Source organism: Bufo gargarizans, unplaced genomic scaffold (assembly GCF_014858855.1).
Source record: "Bufo gargarizans isolate SCDJY-AF-19 unplaced genomic scaffold, ASM1485885v1 original_scaffold_1782_pilon, whole genome shotgun sequence".
Taxonomy (NCBI): domain Eukaryota; kingdom Metazoa; phylum Chordata; class Amphibia; order Anura; family Bufonidae; genus Bufo; species Bufo gargarizans.
In genome coordinates, this window is record NW_025334513.1 from 41938 (window position 1) to 60063 (window position 18126).

At 51.1% G+C, this 18126-nt stretch overlaps 1 protein-coding gene across 2 annotated transcripts in view; it reads right to left on the reverse strand.

Annotated features, from left to right (window-relative positions):
- Positions 1–380: 380 nt before the first annotated feature.
- Positions 381–18126, reverse strand: part of LOC122923640 — a 31268-nt gene continuing 13522 nt past the window's right edge. For both annotated transcript variants that reach the window (XM_044274492.1, XM_044274491.1), the window contains exons 12-18: positions 17963–18061; positions 16608–16801; positions 16350–16524; positions 15956–16112; positions 14440–14593; positions 14181–14292; positions 381–744 (exon numbers count right to left, since the gene is read on the reverse strand). In XM_044274492.1, coding sequence (XP_044130427.1) covers positions 569–744; positions 14181–14292; positions 14440–14593; positions 15956–16112; positions 16350–16524; positions 16608–16801; positions 17963–18061 — 1067 coding nt within the window. In that variant the 3' untranslated portion in view covers positions 381–568. The remainder of the gene's footprint in view (positions 745–14180; positions 14293–14439; positions 14594–15955; positions 16113–16349; positions 16525–16607; positions 16802–17962; positions 18062–18126) is intronic.

The window sequence follows — 18126 nt, forward strand, 5'->3', positions numbered from 1 at the left end:
TTACTATCACATGCTCTCATCATCAAATCTTCTCCTGAGTGGTCTCCATGCTCTGGTGTGTTCTACCTTCTTATCACCAAGTCTTCTACTGAGCTACCTCTACGCTCTAGTATGTTGCACTTTGCTGCTATATCACAAGCTCTAGCTCCCATCTTTACTTCTCTCATAATAATGACACATAGAACAGAGACCAAGGCACTGAGCCCCTTTATAGAGACACAAATCTGCCTTAAACCTCTTTGGGCATTCTTCACGCTTTGTGCTAGTGCCGCAGCAGACCAGAAGATGGTCCTGTCTGGAGAGGAGGCTTCCAGCAGATGGACCCAGACCAGGATCGGCACCTCACTCTGCAGTTTGATTGACTTGCACAATAACACAGATTCATAAAAATGTTTTATTGGACACTGTAGATGGTGCAATAAAATAAATCCTCTGACATGAAAGTAAAACATCTGCTCTAGAGTCTCCTGCTCCCACCCCAGATCAGGACCTGGTGATGAGATCACTAGTCTGACACTACACAACACCTCAGAAGGAATCTACCGATGACCTCATCATGGAGGAAAGCTCAGCTCCCACCCTCCTCTTCAGACACCTGCTCAGTAGGAATCACCCTCAGGTTGCTGGCTCTCACACTGGTGATGGTGGGACAGACGCTCATCAGATCAGAAACCCCCTGGAGAGTGACCCCCGAACCGTCCAGACTCAGCTGCACGATGGACGTGTGCCTGAGGAAGCGGAGACCTGCCGAGGAGAAGACAAAGCCGGCAGTCAGAGGTGGGAAAGCACAGGGAGCCATACACAGTGCTGTACTGTACACAGAGCCGTACACAGAGCCACACGCTATACACAGTGCTGTACCGTACACAGAGCCATACACAGTGCTGTACCGTACACTATACACAGTGCTGTACCGTACACAGAGCCATACACAGTGCTGTACCGTACACTATACACAGTGCTGTACCGTACACAGAGCCGTACACAGAGCCACACGCTATACACAGTGCTGTACCGTACACAGAGCCATACACAGTGCTGTACCGTACACTATACACAGTGCTGTACCGTACACAGAGCCATACACTATACACAGTGCTGTACACAGAGCCATACACTATACACAGTGCTGTACACAGAGCCATACACTATACACAGTGCTGTACACAGAGCCATACACTATACACAGTGCTGTACACAGAGCCATACACTATACACAGTGCTGTACACAGAGCCATACACTATACACAGTGCTGTACACAGAGCCATACACTATACACAGTGCTGTACACAGAGCCATACACTATACACAGTGCTGTACACAGAGCCATACACTATACACAGTGCCGTACACAGAGCCATACACTATACACAGTGCTGTACACAGAGCCATACACTATACACAGTGCTGTACCGTACACAGAGCTATACACAGTGCTGTACCGTACACAGAGCCACACACAGTGCTGTACCGTACACAGAGCCACACGCTATACACAGTGCTGTACCGTACACAGAGCTATACACAGTGCTGTACCGTACACAGAGCCATACACAGTGCTGTACCGTACACAGAGCTATACACAGTGCTGTACCGTACACAGAGCCATACGCAGTGCTGTACCGTACACAGAGCTATACACAGTGCTGTACCGTACACAGAGCCATACACAGTGCTGTACCGTACACAGAGCCATACACAGTGCTGTACCGTACACAGAGCTATACACAGTGCTGTACCGTACACAGAGCCATACACAGTGCTGTACCGTACACAGAGCCATACGCTATACACAGTGCTGTACCGTACACAGAGCCATACACAGTGCTGTACCGTACACAGAGCTATACACAGTGCTGTACCGTACACAGAGCCATACACAGTGCTGTACCGTACACAGAGCTATACACAGTGCTGTACCGTACACAGAGCCATACACAGTGCTGTACCGTACACAGAGCTATACACAGTGCTGTACCGTACACAGAGCCATACACAGTGCTGTACCGTACACAGAGCCATACACAGTGCTGTACCGTACACAGAGCCATACACTATACACAGTGCTGTACCGTACACAGAGCCATACACAGTGCTGTACCGTACACAGAGCTATACACAGTGCTGTACCGTACACAGAGCCATACACAGTGCTGTACCGTACACAGAGCCATACACAGTGCTGTACCGTACACAGAGCCACACGCTATACACAGTGCTGTACCGTACACAGAGCCATACACAGTGCTGTACCGTACACAGAGCTATACACAGTGCTGTACCGTACACAGAGCCATACACAGTGCTGTACCGTACACAGAGCCATACACAGTGCTGTACCGTACACAGAGCCACACGCTACACACAGTGCTGTACACAGAGCCATACACTATACACAGTGCTGTACACAGAGCCATACACTATACACAGTGCTGTACACAGAGCCATACACTATACACAGTGCTGTACACAGAGCCATACACTATACACAGTGCTGTACACAGAGCCATACACTATACACAGTGCTGTACCGTACACAGAGCCATACACTATACACAGTGCTGTACACAGAGCCATACACTATACACAGTGCTGTACCGTACACAGAGCCACACACAGTGCTGTACCGTACACAGAGCCATACACTATACACAGTGCTGTACCGTACACAGAGCCACACACAGTGCTGTACCGTACACAGAGCCACACACTATACACAGTGCTGTACCGTACACAGAGCCATCCGCTATACACAGTGCTGTACCGTACACAGAGCCATACACAGTGCTGTACCGTACACAGAGCCACACGCTATACACAGTGCTGTACCGTACACAGAGCCATCCGCTAAACACAGTGCTGTACCGTACACAGAGCCATACACTATACACAGTGCTGTACCGTACACAGAGCCATACACAGTGCTGTACCGTACACAGAGCCATACGCTATACACAGTGCTGTACACAGAGCCATACACAGTGCTGTACCGTACACAGAGCCATACACAGTGCTGTACCGTACACAGAGCCATACACAGTGCGGTACCGTACACAGAGCCATACACATGCTGTACCGTACACCGAGCCACACGCTATACACAGTGCTGTACCGTACACAGAGCCATACACAGTGCTGTACCGTACACAGAGCTATACACAGTGCTGTACCGTACACAGAGCTATACACAGTGCTGTACCGTACACAGAGCCACACGCTATACACAGTGCTGTACCGTACACAGAGCTATACACAGTGCTGTACCGTACACAGAGCCATACACAGTGCTGTACCGTACACAGAGCTATACACAGTGCTGTACCGTACACAGAGCCATACGCAGTGCTGTACCGTACACAGAGCCATACACAGTGCTGTACCGTACACAGAGCTATACACAGTGCTGTACCGTACACAGAGCCATACACAGTGCTGTACCGTACACAGAGCCATACGCTATACACAGTGCTGTACCGTACACAGAGCCATACACAGTGCTGTACCGTACACAGAGCTATACACAGTGCTGTACCGTACACAGAGCCATACACAGTGCTGTACCGTACACAGAGCTATACACAGTGCTGTACCGTACACAGAGCCATACACAGTGCTGTACCGTACACAGAGCTATACACAGTGCTGTACCGTACACAGAGCCATACACAGTGCTGTACCGTACACAGAGCCATACACAGTGCTGTACCGTACACAGAGCCATACACTATACACAGTGCTGTACCGTACACAGAGCCATACACAGTGCTGTACCGTACACAGAGCTATACACAGTGCTGTACCGTACACAGAGCCATACACAGTGCTGTACCGTACACAGAGCCATACACAGTGCTGTACCGTACACAGAGCCACACGCTATACACAGTGCTGTACCGTACACAGAGCCATACACAGTGCTGTAACCGTACACAGAGCTATACACAGTGCTGTACCGTACACAGAGCCATACACAGTGCTGTACCGTACACAGAGCCATACACAGTGCTGTAACCGTAAACAGAGCCACACGCTACACACAGTGCTGTACACAGAGCCATACACTATACACAGTGCTGTACACAGAGCCATACACTATACACAGTGCTGTACACAGAGCCATACACTATACACAGTGCTGTACACAGAGCCATACACTATACACAGTGCTGTACACAGAGCCATACACTATACACAGTGCTGTACCGTACACAGAGCCATACACTATACACAGTGCTGTACACAGAGCCATACACTATACAACAGTGCTGTACACAGAGCCATACACTATACACAGTGCTGTACACAGAGCCATACACTATACACAGTGCTGTACCGTACACAGAGCCACACACAGTGCTGTACCGTACACAGAGCCACACTACACAGTGCTGTACCGTACACAGAGCCACACACAGTGCTGTACCGTACACAGAGCCACACACTATACACAGTGCTGTACCGTACACAGAGCCATCCGCTATACACAGTGCTGTACCGTACACAGAGCCATACACAGTGCTGTACCGTACACAGAGCCATACACAGTGCTGTACCGTACACAGAGCCACACGCTATACACAGTGCTGTACCGTACACAGAGCCATCCGCTAAACACAGTGCTGTACCGTACACAGAGCCATACACTATACACAGTGCTGTACCGTACACAGAGCCATACACAGTGCTGTACCGTACACAGAGCCATACGCTATACACAGTGCTGTACACAGAGCCATACACAGTGCTGTACCGTACACAGAGCCATACACAGTGCTGTACCGTACACAGAGCCATACACAGTGCTGTACCGTACACAGAGCCATACACAGTGCTGTACCGTACACCGAGCCACACGCTATACACAGTGCTGTACCGTACACAGAGCCATACACAGTGCTGTACCGTACACAGAGCTATACACAGTGCTGTACCGTACACAGAGCCATACACAGTGCTGTACCGTACACAGAGCTATACACAGTGCTGTACCGTACACAGAGCCACACGCTATACACAGTGCTGTACCGTACACAGAGCCATACACAGTGCTGTACCGTACACAGAGCTATACACAGTGCTGTACCGTACACAGAGCCATACACAGTGCTGTACCGTACACAGAGCTATACACAGTGCTGTACCGTACACAGAGCCATACACAGTGCTGTACCGTACACAGAGCCATACACAGTGCTGTACCGTACACAGAGCTATACACAGTGCTGTACCGTACACAGAGCCATACACAGTGCTGTACCGTACACAGAGCTATACACAGTGCTGTACCGTACACAGAGCCACACACAGTGCTGTACCGTACACAGAGCCACACGCTATACACAGTGCTGTACCGTACACAGAGCCATACACAGTGCTGTACCGTACACAGAGCTATACACAGTGCTGTACCGTACACAGAGCCATACACAGTGCTGTACCGTACACAGAGCTATACACAGTGCTGTACCGTACACAGAGCTATACACAGTGCTGTACCGTACACAGAGCCATACACAGTGCTGTACCGTACACAGAGCTATACACAGTGCTGTACCGTACACAGAGCCACACACAGTGCTGTACCGTACACAGAGCCACACGCTATACACAGTGCTGTACCGTACACAGAGCCATACACAGTGCTGTACCGTACACAGAGCTATACACAGTGCTGTACCGTACACAGAGCCATACACAGTGCTGTACCGTACACAGAGCCATACACAGTGCTGTACCGTACACAGAGCCATACGCTATACACAGTGCTGTACCGTACACAGAGCCATACGCTATACACAGTGCTGTACCGTACACAGAGCCATACACTATACACAGTGCTGTACCGTACACAGAGCTATACACAGTGCTGTACCGTACACAGAGCCATACACAGTGCTGTACCGTACACAGAGCCATACGCTATACACAGTGCTGTACCGTACACAGAGCCATACGCTATACACAGTGCTGTACCGTACACAGAGCCATACACTATACACAGTGCTGTACACAGAGCCATACACTATACACAGTGCTGTACACAGAGCCATACACTATACACAGTGCTGTACCGTACACAGAGCCATACACTATACACAGTGCTGTACACAGAGCCATACACTATACACAGTGCTGTACACAGAGCCATACGCTACACACAGTGCTGTACACAGAGCCATACACTATACACAGTGCTGTACCATACACAGAGCCATACACTATACACAGTGCTGTACACAGAGCCATACACTATACACAGTGCTGTACACAGAGCCATACACTATACACAGTGCTGTACACAGAGCCATACACTATACACAGTGCTGTACACAGAGCCATACACTATACACAGTGCTGTACACAGAGCCATACACTATACACAGTGCTGTACACAGAGCCATACACTATACACAGTGCTGTACACAGAGCCATACACTATACACAGTGCTGTACACAGAGCCATACACTATACACAGTGCCGTACACAGAGCCATACACTATACACAGTGCTGTACACAGAGCCATACACTATACACAGTGCTGTACCGTACACAGAGCTATACACAGTGCTGTACCGTACACAGAGCCACACGCTATACACAGTGCTGTACCGTACACAGAGCTATACACAGTGCTGTACCGTACACAGAGCCATACACAGTGCTGTACCGTACACAGAGCCATACGCTATACACAGTGCTGTACCGTACACAGAGCCATACACAGTGCTGTACCGTACACAGAGCTATACACAGTGCTGTACCGTACACAGAGCCATACACAGTGCTGTACCGTACACAGAGCCATACGCTATACCAGTGCTGTACCGTACACAGAGCCATACACAGTGCTGTACCGTACACAGAGCTTACACAGTGCTGTACCGTACACAGAGCCATACACAGTGCTGTACCGTACACAGAGCTATACACAGTGCTGTACCGTACACAGAGCCATACACAGTGCTGTACCGTACACAGAGCTATACACAGTGCTGTACCGTACACAGAGCCATACACAGTGCTGTACCGTACACAGAGCTATACACAGTGCTGTACCGTACACAGAGCCATACACAGTGCTGTACCGTACACAGAGCCATACACAGTGCTGTACCGTACACAGAGCCATACACTATACACAGTGCTGTACCGTACACAGAGCCATACACAGTGCTGTACCGTACACAGAGCTATACACAGTGCTGTACCGTACACAGAGCCATACACAGTGCTGTACCGTACACAGAGCCATACACAGTGCTGTACCGTACACAGAGCCATACACAGTGCTGTACCGTACACAGAGCCATACACAGTGCTGTACCGTACACCGAGCCACACGCTATACACAGTGCTGTACCGTACACAGAGCCATACACTATACACAGTGCTGTACCGTACACAGAGCTATACACAGTGCTGTACCGTACACAGAGCCATACACAGTGCTGTACCGTACACAGAGCTATACACAGTGCTGTACCGTACACAGAGCCACACGCTATACACAGTGCTGTACCGTACACAGAGCCATACACAGTGCTGTACCGTACACAGAGCCATACACAGTGCTGTACCGTACACAGAGCCATACGCTATACACAGTGCTGTACCGTACACAGAGCCATACACAGTGCTGTACCGTACACAGAGCCATACGCTATACACAGTGCTGTACCGTACACAGAGCTATACACAGTGCTGTACCGTACACAGAGCTATACACAGTGCTGTACCGTACACAGAGCCACACACAGTGCTGTACCGTACACAGAGCCATACACAGTGCTGTACCGTACACAGAGCTATACACAGTGCTGTACCGTACACAGAGCCATACACAGTGCTGTACCGTACACAGAGCCATACGCTATACACAGTGCTGTACCGTACACAGAGCCATACACAGTGCTGTACCGTACACAGAGCTATACACAGTGCTGTACCGTACACAGAGCCATACACAGTGCTGTACCGTACACAGAGCTATACACAGTGCTGTACCGTACACAGAGCCATACACAGTGCTGTACCGTACACAGAGCCATACACAGTGCTGTACCGTACACAGAGCCATACACAGTGCTGTACCGTACACAGAGCCATACGCTATACACAGTGCTGTACCGTACACAGAGCCATACGCTATACACAGTGCTGTACCGTACACAGAGCCATACACTACACACAGTGCTGTACCGTACACAGAGCCATACGCTACACACAGTGCTGTACACAGAGCCATACATACACTATACACAGTGCTGTACACAAATACACTTACACAGTGCTGTCACAGAGCCATACACTATACACAGTGCTGTACACAGAGCCATACACTATACACAGTGCTGTACACAGAGCCATACACTATACACAGTGCTGTACACAGAGCCATACACTATACACAGTGCTGTACACAGAGCCATACACTATACACAGTGCTGTACACAGAGCCATACACTATACACAGTGCTGTACACAGAGCCATACACTATACACAGTGCTGTACACAGAGCCATACACTATACACAGTGCTGTACACAGAGCCATACACTATACACAGTGCTGTACACAGAGCCATACACTATACACAGTGCTGTACACAGAGCCATACACTATACACAGTGCTGTACACAGAGCCATACACTATACACAGTGCTGTACACAGAGCCATACACTATACACAGTGCTGTACACAGAGCCACACGCTATACACAGTGCTGTACCATACACAGAGCCATACACTATACACAGTGCTGTACACAGAGCCATACACTATACACAGTGCTGTACACAGAGCCATACACTATACACAGTGCTGTACACAGAGCCATACACTATACACAGTGCCGTACACAGAGCCACACTATACACAGTGCCGTACACAGAGCCATACACTATACACAGTGCTGTACACAGAGCCATACGCTATACACAGTGCTGTACACAGAGCCATACACTATACACAGTGCTGTACACAGAGCCATACACTATACACAGTGCTGTACACAGAGCCATACACTATACACAGTGCTGTACACAGAGCCATACACTATACACAGTGCTGTACACAGAGCCATACACTATACACAGTGCTGTACACAGAGCCATACACTATACACAGTGCTGTACACAGAGCCATACACTATACACAGTGCTGTACCGTACACAGAGCTATACACAGTGCTGTACCGTACACAGAGCCACACACAGTGCTGTACCGTACACAGAGCCACACGCTATACACAGTGCTGTACCGTACACAGAGCCATACACAGTGCTGTACCGTACACAGAGCTATACACAGTGCTGTACCGTACACAGAGCTATACACCGTGCTGTACCGTACACAGAGCCATACACAGTGCTGTACCGTACACAGAGCCATACGCTATACACAGTGCTGTACCGTACACAGAGCCATACACAGTGCTGTACCGTACACAGAGCTATACACAGTGCTGTACCGTACACAGAGCCATACACAGTGCTGTACCGTACACAGAGCCATACGCTATACACAGTGCTGTACCGTACACAGAGCCATACACAGTGCTGTACCGTACACAGAGCTATACACAGTGCTGTACCGTACACAGAGCCATACACAGTGCTGTACCGTACACAGAGCTATACACAGTGCTGTACCGTACACAGAGCCATACACAGTGCTGTACCGTACACAGAGCCATACACAGTGCTGTACCGTACACAGAGCCATACACAGTGCTGTACCTTACACAGAGCCACACGCTATACACAGTGCTGTACCGTACACAGAGCCATACACAGTGCTGTACCGTACACAGAGCTATACACAGTGCTGTACCGTACACAGAGCCATACGCTATACACAGTGCTGTACCGTACACAGAGCCATACACAGTGCTGTACCGTACACAGAGCTATACACAGTGCTGTACCGTACACAGAGCCATACACAGTGCTGTACCGTACACAGAGCCATACGCTATACACAGTGCTGTACCGTACACAGAGCTATACACAGTGCTGTACCGTACACAGAGCCATACACAGTGCTGTACCGTACACAGAGCCATACGCTATACACAGTGCTGTACCGTACACAGAGCTATACACAGTGCTGTACCGTACACAGAGCCATACACTATACACAGTGCTGTACACAGAGCCATACACTATACACAGTGCTGTACACAGAGCCATACGCTACACACAGTGCTGTACACAGAGCCATACATACACTATACACAGTGCTGTACACAAAGCCATACACTATACACAGTGCTGTACACAGAGCCATACACTATACACAGTGCTGTACACAGAACCATACACTATACACAGTGCTGTACCATACACAGAGCCATACGCTACACACAGTGCTGTACACAGAGCCATACACTATACACAGTGCTGTACACAAAGCCATACACTATACACAGTGCTGTACACAGAGCCATACACTATACACAGTGCTGTACACAGAACCATACACTATACACAGTGCTGTACCATACACAGAGCCATACACTATACACAGTGCTGTACACAGAGCCATACACTATACACAGTGCTGTACACAGAGCCATACACTATACACAGTGCTGTACACAGAGCCATACACTATACACAGTGCTGTACACAGAGCCATACACTATACACAGTGCTGTACACAGAGCCATACACTATACACAGTGCTGTACCGTACACAGAGCCATACACTATACACAGTGCTGTACACAGAGCCACACGCTATACACAGTGCTGTACCATACACAGAGCCATACACTATACACAGTGCTGTACACAGAGCCATACACTATACACAGTGCCGTACACAGAGCCATACACTATACACAGTGCTGTACACAGAGCCATACACTATACACAGTGCTGTACACAGAGCCACACGCTATACACAGTGCTGTACCATACACAGAGCCATACACTATACACAGTGCTGTACACAGAGCCATACACTATACACAGTGCTGTACACAGAGCCACACGCTATACACAGTGCTGTACCGTACACAGAGCCATACACTATACACAGTGCTGTACACAGAGCCATACACTATACACAGTGCTGTACACAGAGCCATACACTATACACAGTGCTGTACACAGAGCCATACACTATACACAGTGCTGTACACAGAGCCATACACTATACACAGTGCTGTACCGTACACAGAGCTATACACAGTGCTGTACCGTACACAGAGCCATACACTATACACAGTGCTGTACACAGAGCCATACACTATACACAGTGCTGTACACAGAGCCATACACTATACACAGTGCTGTACACAGAGCCATACACTATACACAGTGCTGTACCGTACACAGAGCTATACACAGTGCTGTACCGTACACAGAGCCATACACTATACACAGTGCTGTACACAGAGCCATACACTATACACAGTGCTGTACACAGAGCCATACACTACACACAGTGCTGTACACAGAGCCATACACTATACACAGTGCTGTACACAGAGCCATACACTATACACAGTGCTGTACACAGAGCCATACACTATACACAGTGCTGTACACAGAGCCATACACTATACACAGTGCTGTACACAGAGCCACACGCTATACACAGTGCTGTACCATACACAGAGCCATACACTATACACAGTGCTGTACACAGAGCCATACACTATACACAGTGCTGTACACAGAGCCATACACTATACACAGTGCTGTACACAGAGCCATACACTATACACAGTGCTGTACACAGAGCCATACACTATACACAGTGCTGTACACAGAGCCATACACTATACACAGTGCTGTACCGTACACAGAGCCATACACTATACACAGTGCTGTACACAGAGCCATACACTATACACAGTGCTGTACACAGAGCCATACACTATACACAGTGCTGTACACAGAGCCATACACTATACACAGTGCCGTACACAGAGCCATACACTATACACAGTGCCGTACACAGAGCCATACACTATACACAGTGCCGTACACAGAGCCATACACTATACACAGTGCTGTACACAGAGCCATACACTATACACAGTGCTGTACACAGAGCCATACACTATACACAGTGCTGTACACAGAGCCATACACTATACACAGTGCTGTACACAGAGCCATACACTATACACAGTGCTGTACACAGAGCCACACGCTATACACAGTGCTGTACACAGAGCCACACGCTATACACAGTGCTGTACCATACACAGAGCCATACACCTATACACAGTGCTGTACACAGAGCATACACTATACACAGTAAGCCTACATACACAGTGCTGTACACAGAGCCATACACTATACACAGTGCTGTACACAGAGCCATACACTATACACAGTGCTGTACACAGAGCCATACACTATACACAGTGCTGTACACAGAGCCATACACTATACACAGTGCTGTACACAGAGCCATACACTATACACAGTGCTGTACACAGAGCCATACACTATACACAGTGCTGTACACAGAGCCACACGCTATACACAGTGCTGTACCATACACAGAGCCATACACTATACACAGTGCTGTACACAGAGCCACACGCTATACACAGTGCTGTACCATACACAGAGCCATACACTATACACAGTGCTGTACACAGAGCCATACACTATACACAGTGCTGTACACAGAGCCATACACTATACACAGTGCTGTACACAGAGCCATACACTATACACAGTGCTGTACACAGAGCCATACACTATACACAGTGCTGTACACAGAGCCATACACTATACACAGTGCTGTACACAGAGCCATACACTATACACAGTGCTGTACACAGAGCCACACGCTATACACAGTGCTGTACCATACACAGAGCCATACACTATACACAGTGCTGTACACAGAGCCATATACGGGGCGTAGTTTTAAGGTTCCTTCATACGGCAGCCAGACGATGCAGATGGAGCTCAACACTCATTTGTAATCCAACACAATATCTCAGGGACAGCCTCAAAACATCTCCCTGATCAGGAGATCCTCACACATGGTCCCAGGATCTGGCCTCAGATCAGATCCTGACCCTTCCAGTACAAAACAGCAACTAACAACTACTACACCCAACTTCTTCACTTTGTCTTCTCATCACTCCCCCCAACCCATTGGTAGGCAAGGGAGGGAACACTCCAACCATCCAGCACTTCCTGAAAGATCCATGATCAGAAGCTGATGATGTCCATGCTGTCCTGCCTCCCCCCCGCCGCCACCTTCTCTCCTGCCTCCCCCGCCGCCGCCTTCTGCCCTGCCTCCCCCGCCGCCGCCTTCTGCCCTGCCTCCCCCGCCGCCGCCTTCTGCCCTGCCTCCCCCGCCGCCGCCTTCTGCCCTGCCTCCCCCGCCGCCGCCTTCTGCCCTGCCTCCCCCGCCGCCGCCTTCTGCCCTGCCTCCCCCGCCGCCGCCTTCTGCTTCGCCGCCACATTCTCTCCTGCCTCCCCCGCCGCCTTCTGCCCCGCCGCCACCTTCTGCCCTGCCTCCCCCGCCACCACCACCACCTTTCTCTTACAGACAAGGCTAATCAATCCAAGTATATGTTACATTGATATAGAGCAGACATTGCTAATCAATCAATTCCATGAAGATGTGGATGTCGTTGATTGATAAATCCTGGTGGTTCCCTTCCCCCGCACCGCTGCTCTCCTCATCAACCTCAGTGACATGGCATCCATGATGTTCAATCACATGACTTTGTCACCCAATCACTGCCATGGAGTGTTATATAACGGAGGCCTGATTAGTACATACACTTAATAGTCGGCCGTTTGGGGCGGAGCACAAGTGTCATGGTGATATCAGACCGGACGTAAAACTGAACTCAGCTACAAGCCGCTCAACCTGACCATGACCACAGCCCCTCCCCCGACCATGAACAACAGAGCCCCTCCCCTGACCATGATCATAGCCCCTCCCCCGACGATAAACAGAGCCCCTCCCCTGACCATGAACAACAGAGGTGCTCCACTAACCAAATCACAGAGCCCCTCCCCTGACCATGATCATAGCCCCCTCCCCCGACAATAAACAGAGTCCCTCCCCCGACCATCACTGCGCCCCTCCCTATCACTGAGCCCATCCCTCTTCCGACCGTCACACAGGGCCCCTCCCCCGATTATGAACATCAGAGCCCCTCCCCTCCAGCCCCACCTCCACTCACCCTTGTTGGTGACTCGCGTGCGACTTAAATTGACTTTCACGAGGTTCTTGCAGTTCTGGACTCCGAGCTTCAACACATTGTCACCGACCCCGGTGTCCGCCAATCCGAGGACCTTCCCAAGAGAAGAGCGCAATTCAGTGACTAAACACAGGAGATAACTGGGGGCACCCCTCCCCCGGTCACATTATTAGGGAGGAGCCCATCAAGGATGTGAGAATTTAACATTCAGCCCATCCCCCCATTCTACACATGAAGAAACCTGGAGGTGCGGGAGGTGGGGGATGCACTGGGACACCCCTCTGCTCGTCACTTTAGTCCGGTCCAGACTTAACTCCTCCAACAGCTTCAGTCCCTGCAGGTGGCGCAGTCCAGAGTCCGACACCGACGTGTTACACAGGGACAAGACACGCAACCTGGAGAACCAAAAACACACATAAGAGGCGCTCCCGTCACTACTCCCTCCCCTCCCACACGACCCCCCCAATAGCCCCCCTCCCACACGAACAACCAATAGCCCCCCCCCCCACACGACTCCCCCCCCCCCAATAGCCCCCTCCCACACGACCCCCCCAATAGCCCCCTCCCACACAACCCCTCATAGCCCCCTCCTACATGACATGACCCCCTCATAGCCCCGTCCCACACGACCCCTCCATGAACCCACAGCCCCCTCCCACACGACCCCTAACAGCCCCCTCCCACACGACCCCTCACAGCCCCCTCCCACAAGACCCGTCACAGCCCCCGTTCTACACGACCCCTCACAGCCCCCGTCCTACACGACCCCTCACAGCCCCCTCCCACACGACCCCCCCCCCATAGTCCCCCTCCCACACGACCCCCCCCATAGTCCCCCTCCCACACGACACCCCCCCATAGTCCCACACCCCTCCATGAACGCACAGTCCTTCCCCACACAACCCCCCATAGTCCCCCCTCCCAGATCCCTCCATGAACGCACAGTCCTTTCCCACACGACCCCCCATAGTCCCTCTCCCACACGACCCCCCATAGTCCCCCTCCCACACGACCCCCCATAGTCCCCCTCCCAGACCCCTCCATGAACGCACAGTCCTTTCCCACACGACCCCCCATAGTCCCCCTCCCACACGACGCCCCCCATAGTCCCAGACCCCTCCATGAACGCACAGTCCTTTCCCACACGACCCCCCATAGTCCCCCTCCCACACGACGCCCCCCCATAGTCCCAGACCCCTCCATGAACGCACAGTCCTTTCCCACACGACCCCCCATAGTCCCCCTCCCACACGATCCCTCATAGTCCCCCTCCATGAACCCAGTCCTTTCCCACACGACCCCCCATAGTCCCCCTCCCACACAACCCCCCATAGTCCCCCTCCCACACCCCTCCATGAACGCACAGTCCTTTCCCACACGACCCCTCATAGTCCCCCTCCCACACGACCCCCAATTCACCCCTCCATGAACCCACAGTCCTTTCCCACACGACCCCCCATAGTCCCCCTCCCACACAACCCCCCATAGTCCCCCTCCCACACAACCCCCCATAGTCCCCCTCCCAGACCCCTCCATGAACGCACAGTCCTTTCCCACACGACCCCTCATAGTCCCCCTCCCACACGACCCCCAATTCACCCCTCCATGAACCCACAGTCCTTTCCCACACGACCCCCCATAGTCCCCCTCCCACACAACCCCCCATAGTCCCCCTCCCAGACCCCTCCATGAACGCACAGTCCTTTCCCACACGACCCCCAACACTCTGCTGATGTGTGGAGATGGAGCGGTCTCACCTTGTGAGCTGCGAGATGTGCTGCACGCCATGGTCTGTGATCTGGGTGTGATCTGTTAAGTCTAATTCTAAGAGACCACACAGACGAGACAGATGTGAGAGTCCCACATCAGAAAGGCTGTGTCTCCCAGGAAGCAGAAGGCGCGTGAGAGACAGACCTGTGGCAGAAGAGAGGAAATAACAATGGAGACATCACCGAAGGAGAGACATCCCAGAGTGACAGACATATCCCTAACCGAGACATCACAGAAAGAAAAACGTCTGAGCGACAGACACTGATGAATGAAACCTGAGTGAGACAGCACTACAAAAAAGAATAAATGTCACAAGCAAGGGACACCACAGAGTGACAGACACCAGCGAGAGACATCCCTGAGCGACACTCCTGGACTCACCAGATAGAAGCTCCAACACCCGATTGGAGCTCAGAGACTGCACCCCTGAAAGGGTGAGTGTGGAGAGTGCCGGCAGGGAAGAGACGGCCTGGAGTGACTCCTCAGTCACACGGGTACTGTCTAAATGGAGAGTCGTCAGATGCTTCAGACCACACAATGGGGAGATGTCAGAGACCTAAGAGACAGACAACATAACGAGAGTCATGGAGACAACCCGACACAGGACGTATCCCCCAGACACAATGTGATGATGCCCACCTGGGTGTGTTTCACACTCAGCACTCTCAGCTCCGGGCTCCGCTGGACCAAAATGCCGAGTGTGCGCTCAGTGATCGCCGTCTGATTGACACTCAGGTGGGTGAGTGAACAGTCTGTGTTCAGCAGGAAGTCACACATTCCACCATCGCTGACCTTGGTCTGATCCAGGACAAGGTGGGACAAATGCTTCAAACCTGCAGAGACAGAGACACGAAAATCCAGAAGTGATCAGAACACAAAGTATTGAAGTCAGGGGAGCCAGACAAAGCACAACGATGAAAGAAAGAGAGAGGAACCAGACCAAGCACAACGATGAAAGAAAGAGAGAGAGGAACCAGACCAAGCACATCGATGACAGAGAGAGAGAGAGAGAGAGGAACCAGACCGAGCACATCGATGACAGAGAGAGGAACCAGACCGAGCACATCGATGACAGAGAGAGGAACCAGACCGAGCACATCGATGACAGAGAGAGGAACCAGACCGAGCACATCGATGACAGAGAGAGGAACCAGACCGAGCACAATGATGACAGAGAGAGGAACCAGACCGAGCACAATGATGACAGAGAGAGGAACCAGACCGAGCACAATGATGACAGAGAGAGGGACCAGACCGAGCACATCGATGACAGAGAGGAACCGGACCGAGCACATCGATGACAGAGAGAGGAACCGGACCGAGCACATCGATGACAGAGAGAGGAACCAGACCAAGTGCAACGATGACAGAGAGAGGAACCAGACCAAGTGCAGTGATGACAAAGGAAGCGGGCCGAGGGAAAATGCAGGCCTACAGAGCAACTGGACAGAAAGGAACCAGACAGAGCACATCGATGGCAGAGATTAACTAGACCAAGCACAACGAGAGAGAGGAACTGGACCAATAAGAGAACCGTACCAAGTACAATGACAACAAAGCGAGAAGAACCAGACCAAGCACAACTATGACAGACAGGACCAGACTGAGTACAAGGATGACAGAGGGGAATCAGACCGAGCACAACGATGACCAAGAGAGGAACCAGCCCCAACACAACAATGACAGAGAAAGGGACCAGACCGAGTACAACGATGACAGAGAAAGAGAGGAATCGGACAGAGTACAATAATGACCGAGGAACCGGGAGAGGACCGCTGACACTATGATACTTAACCAGGGTGTTCTGCTCATATGGAAAGCACTAAAGAAACTAGAGGCAGACAGTGGAAGATAATCCAACGCACGGCCACTGCACACACCTGTGTACCTCAGCGACACGCACAGGACACATAACATCCTACTGAAGGTACAGACACATGCCATACATGTATGGCGCACATACACATACTGGACACAGGACAGCGTGCGGTCACCTCGGAGGTGGAGCAGGCAGGACTCGGTCAGGTTCCGGCAGGCACTGAGGTTCAGGTGCTGTAACTTCTGCAGTTGCTGGACCACGCTGAGCCCCTGATCTGAGGGGAGAGAGCAGGAGGTCAGGATGTGGCTGCTGACGAGACGTGACGTAGGGTGCAGCGAG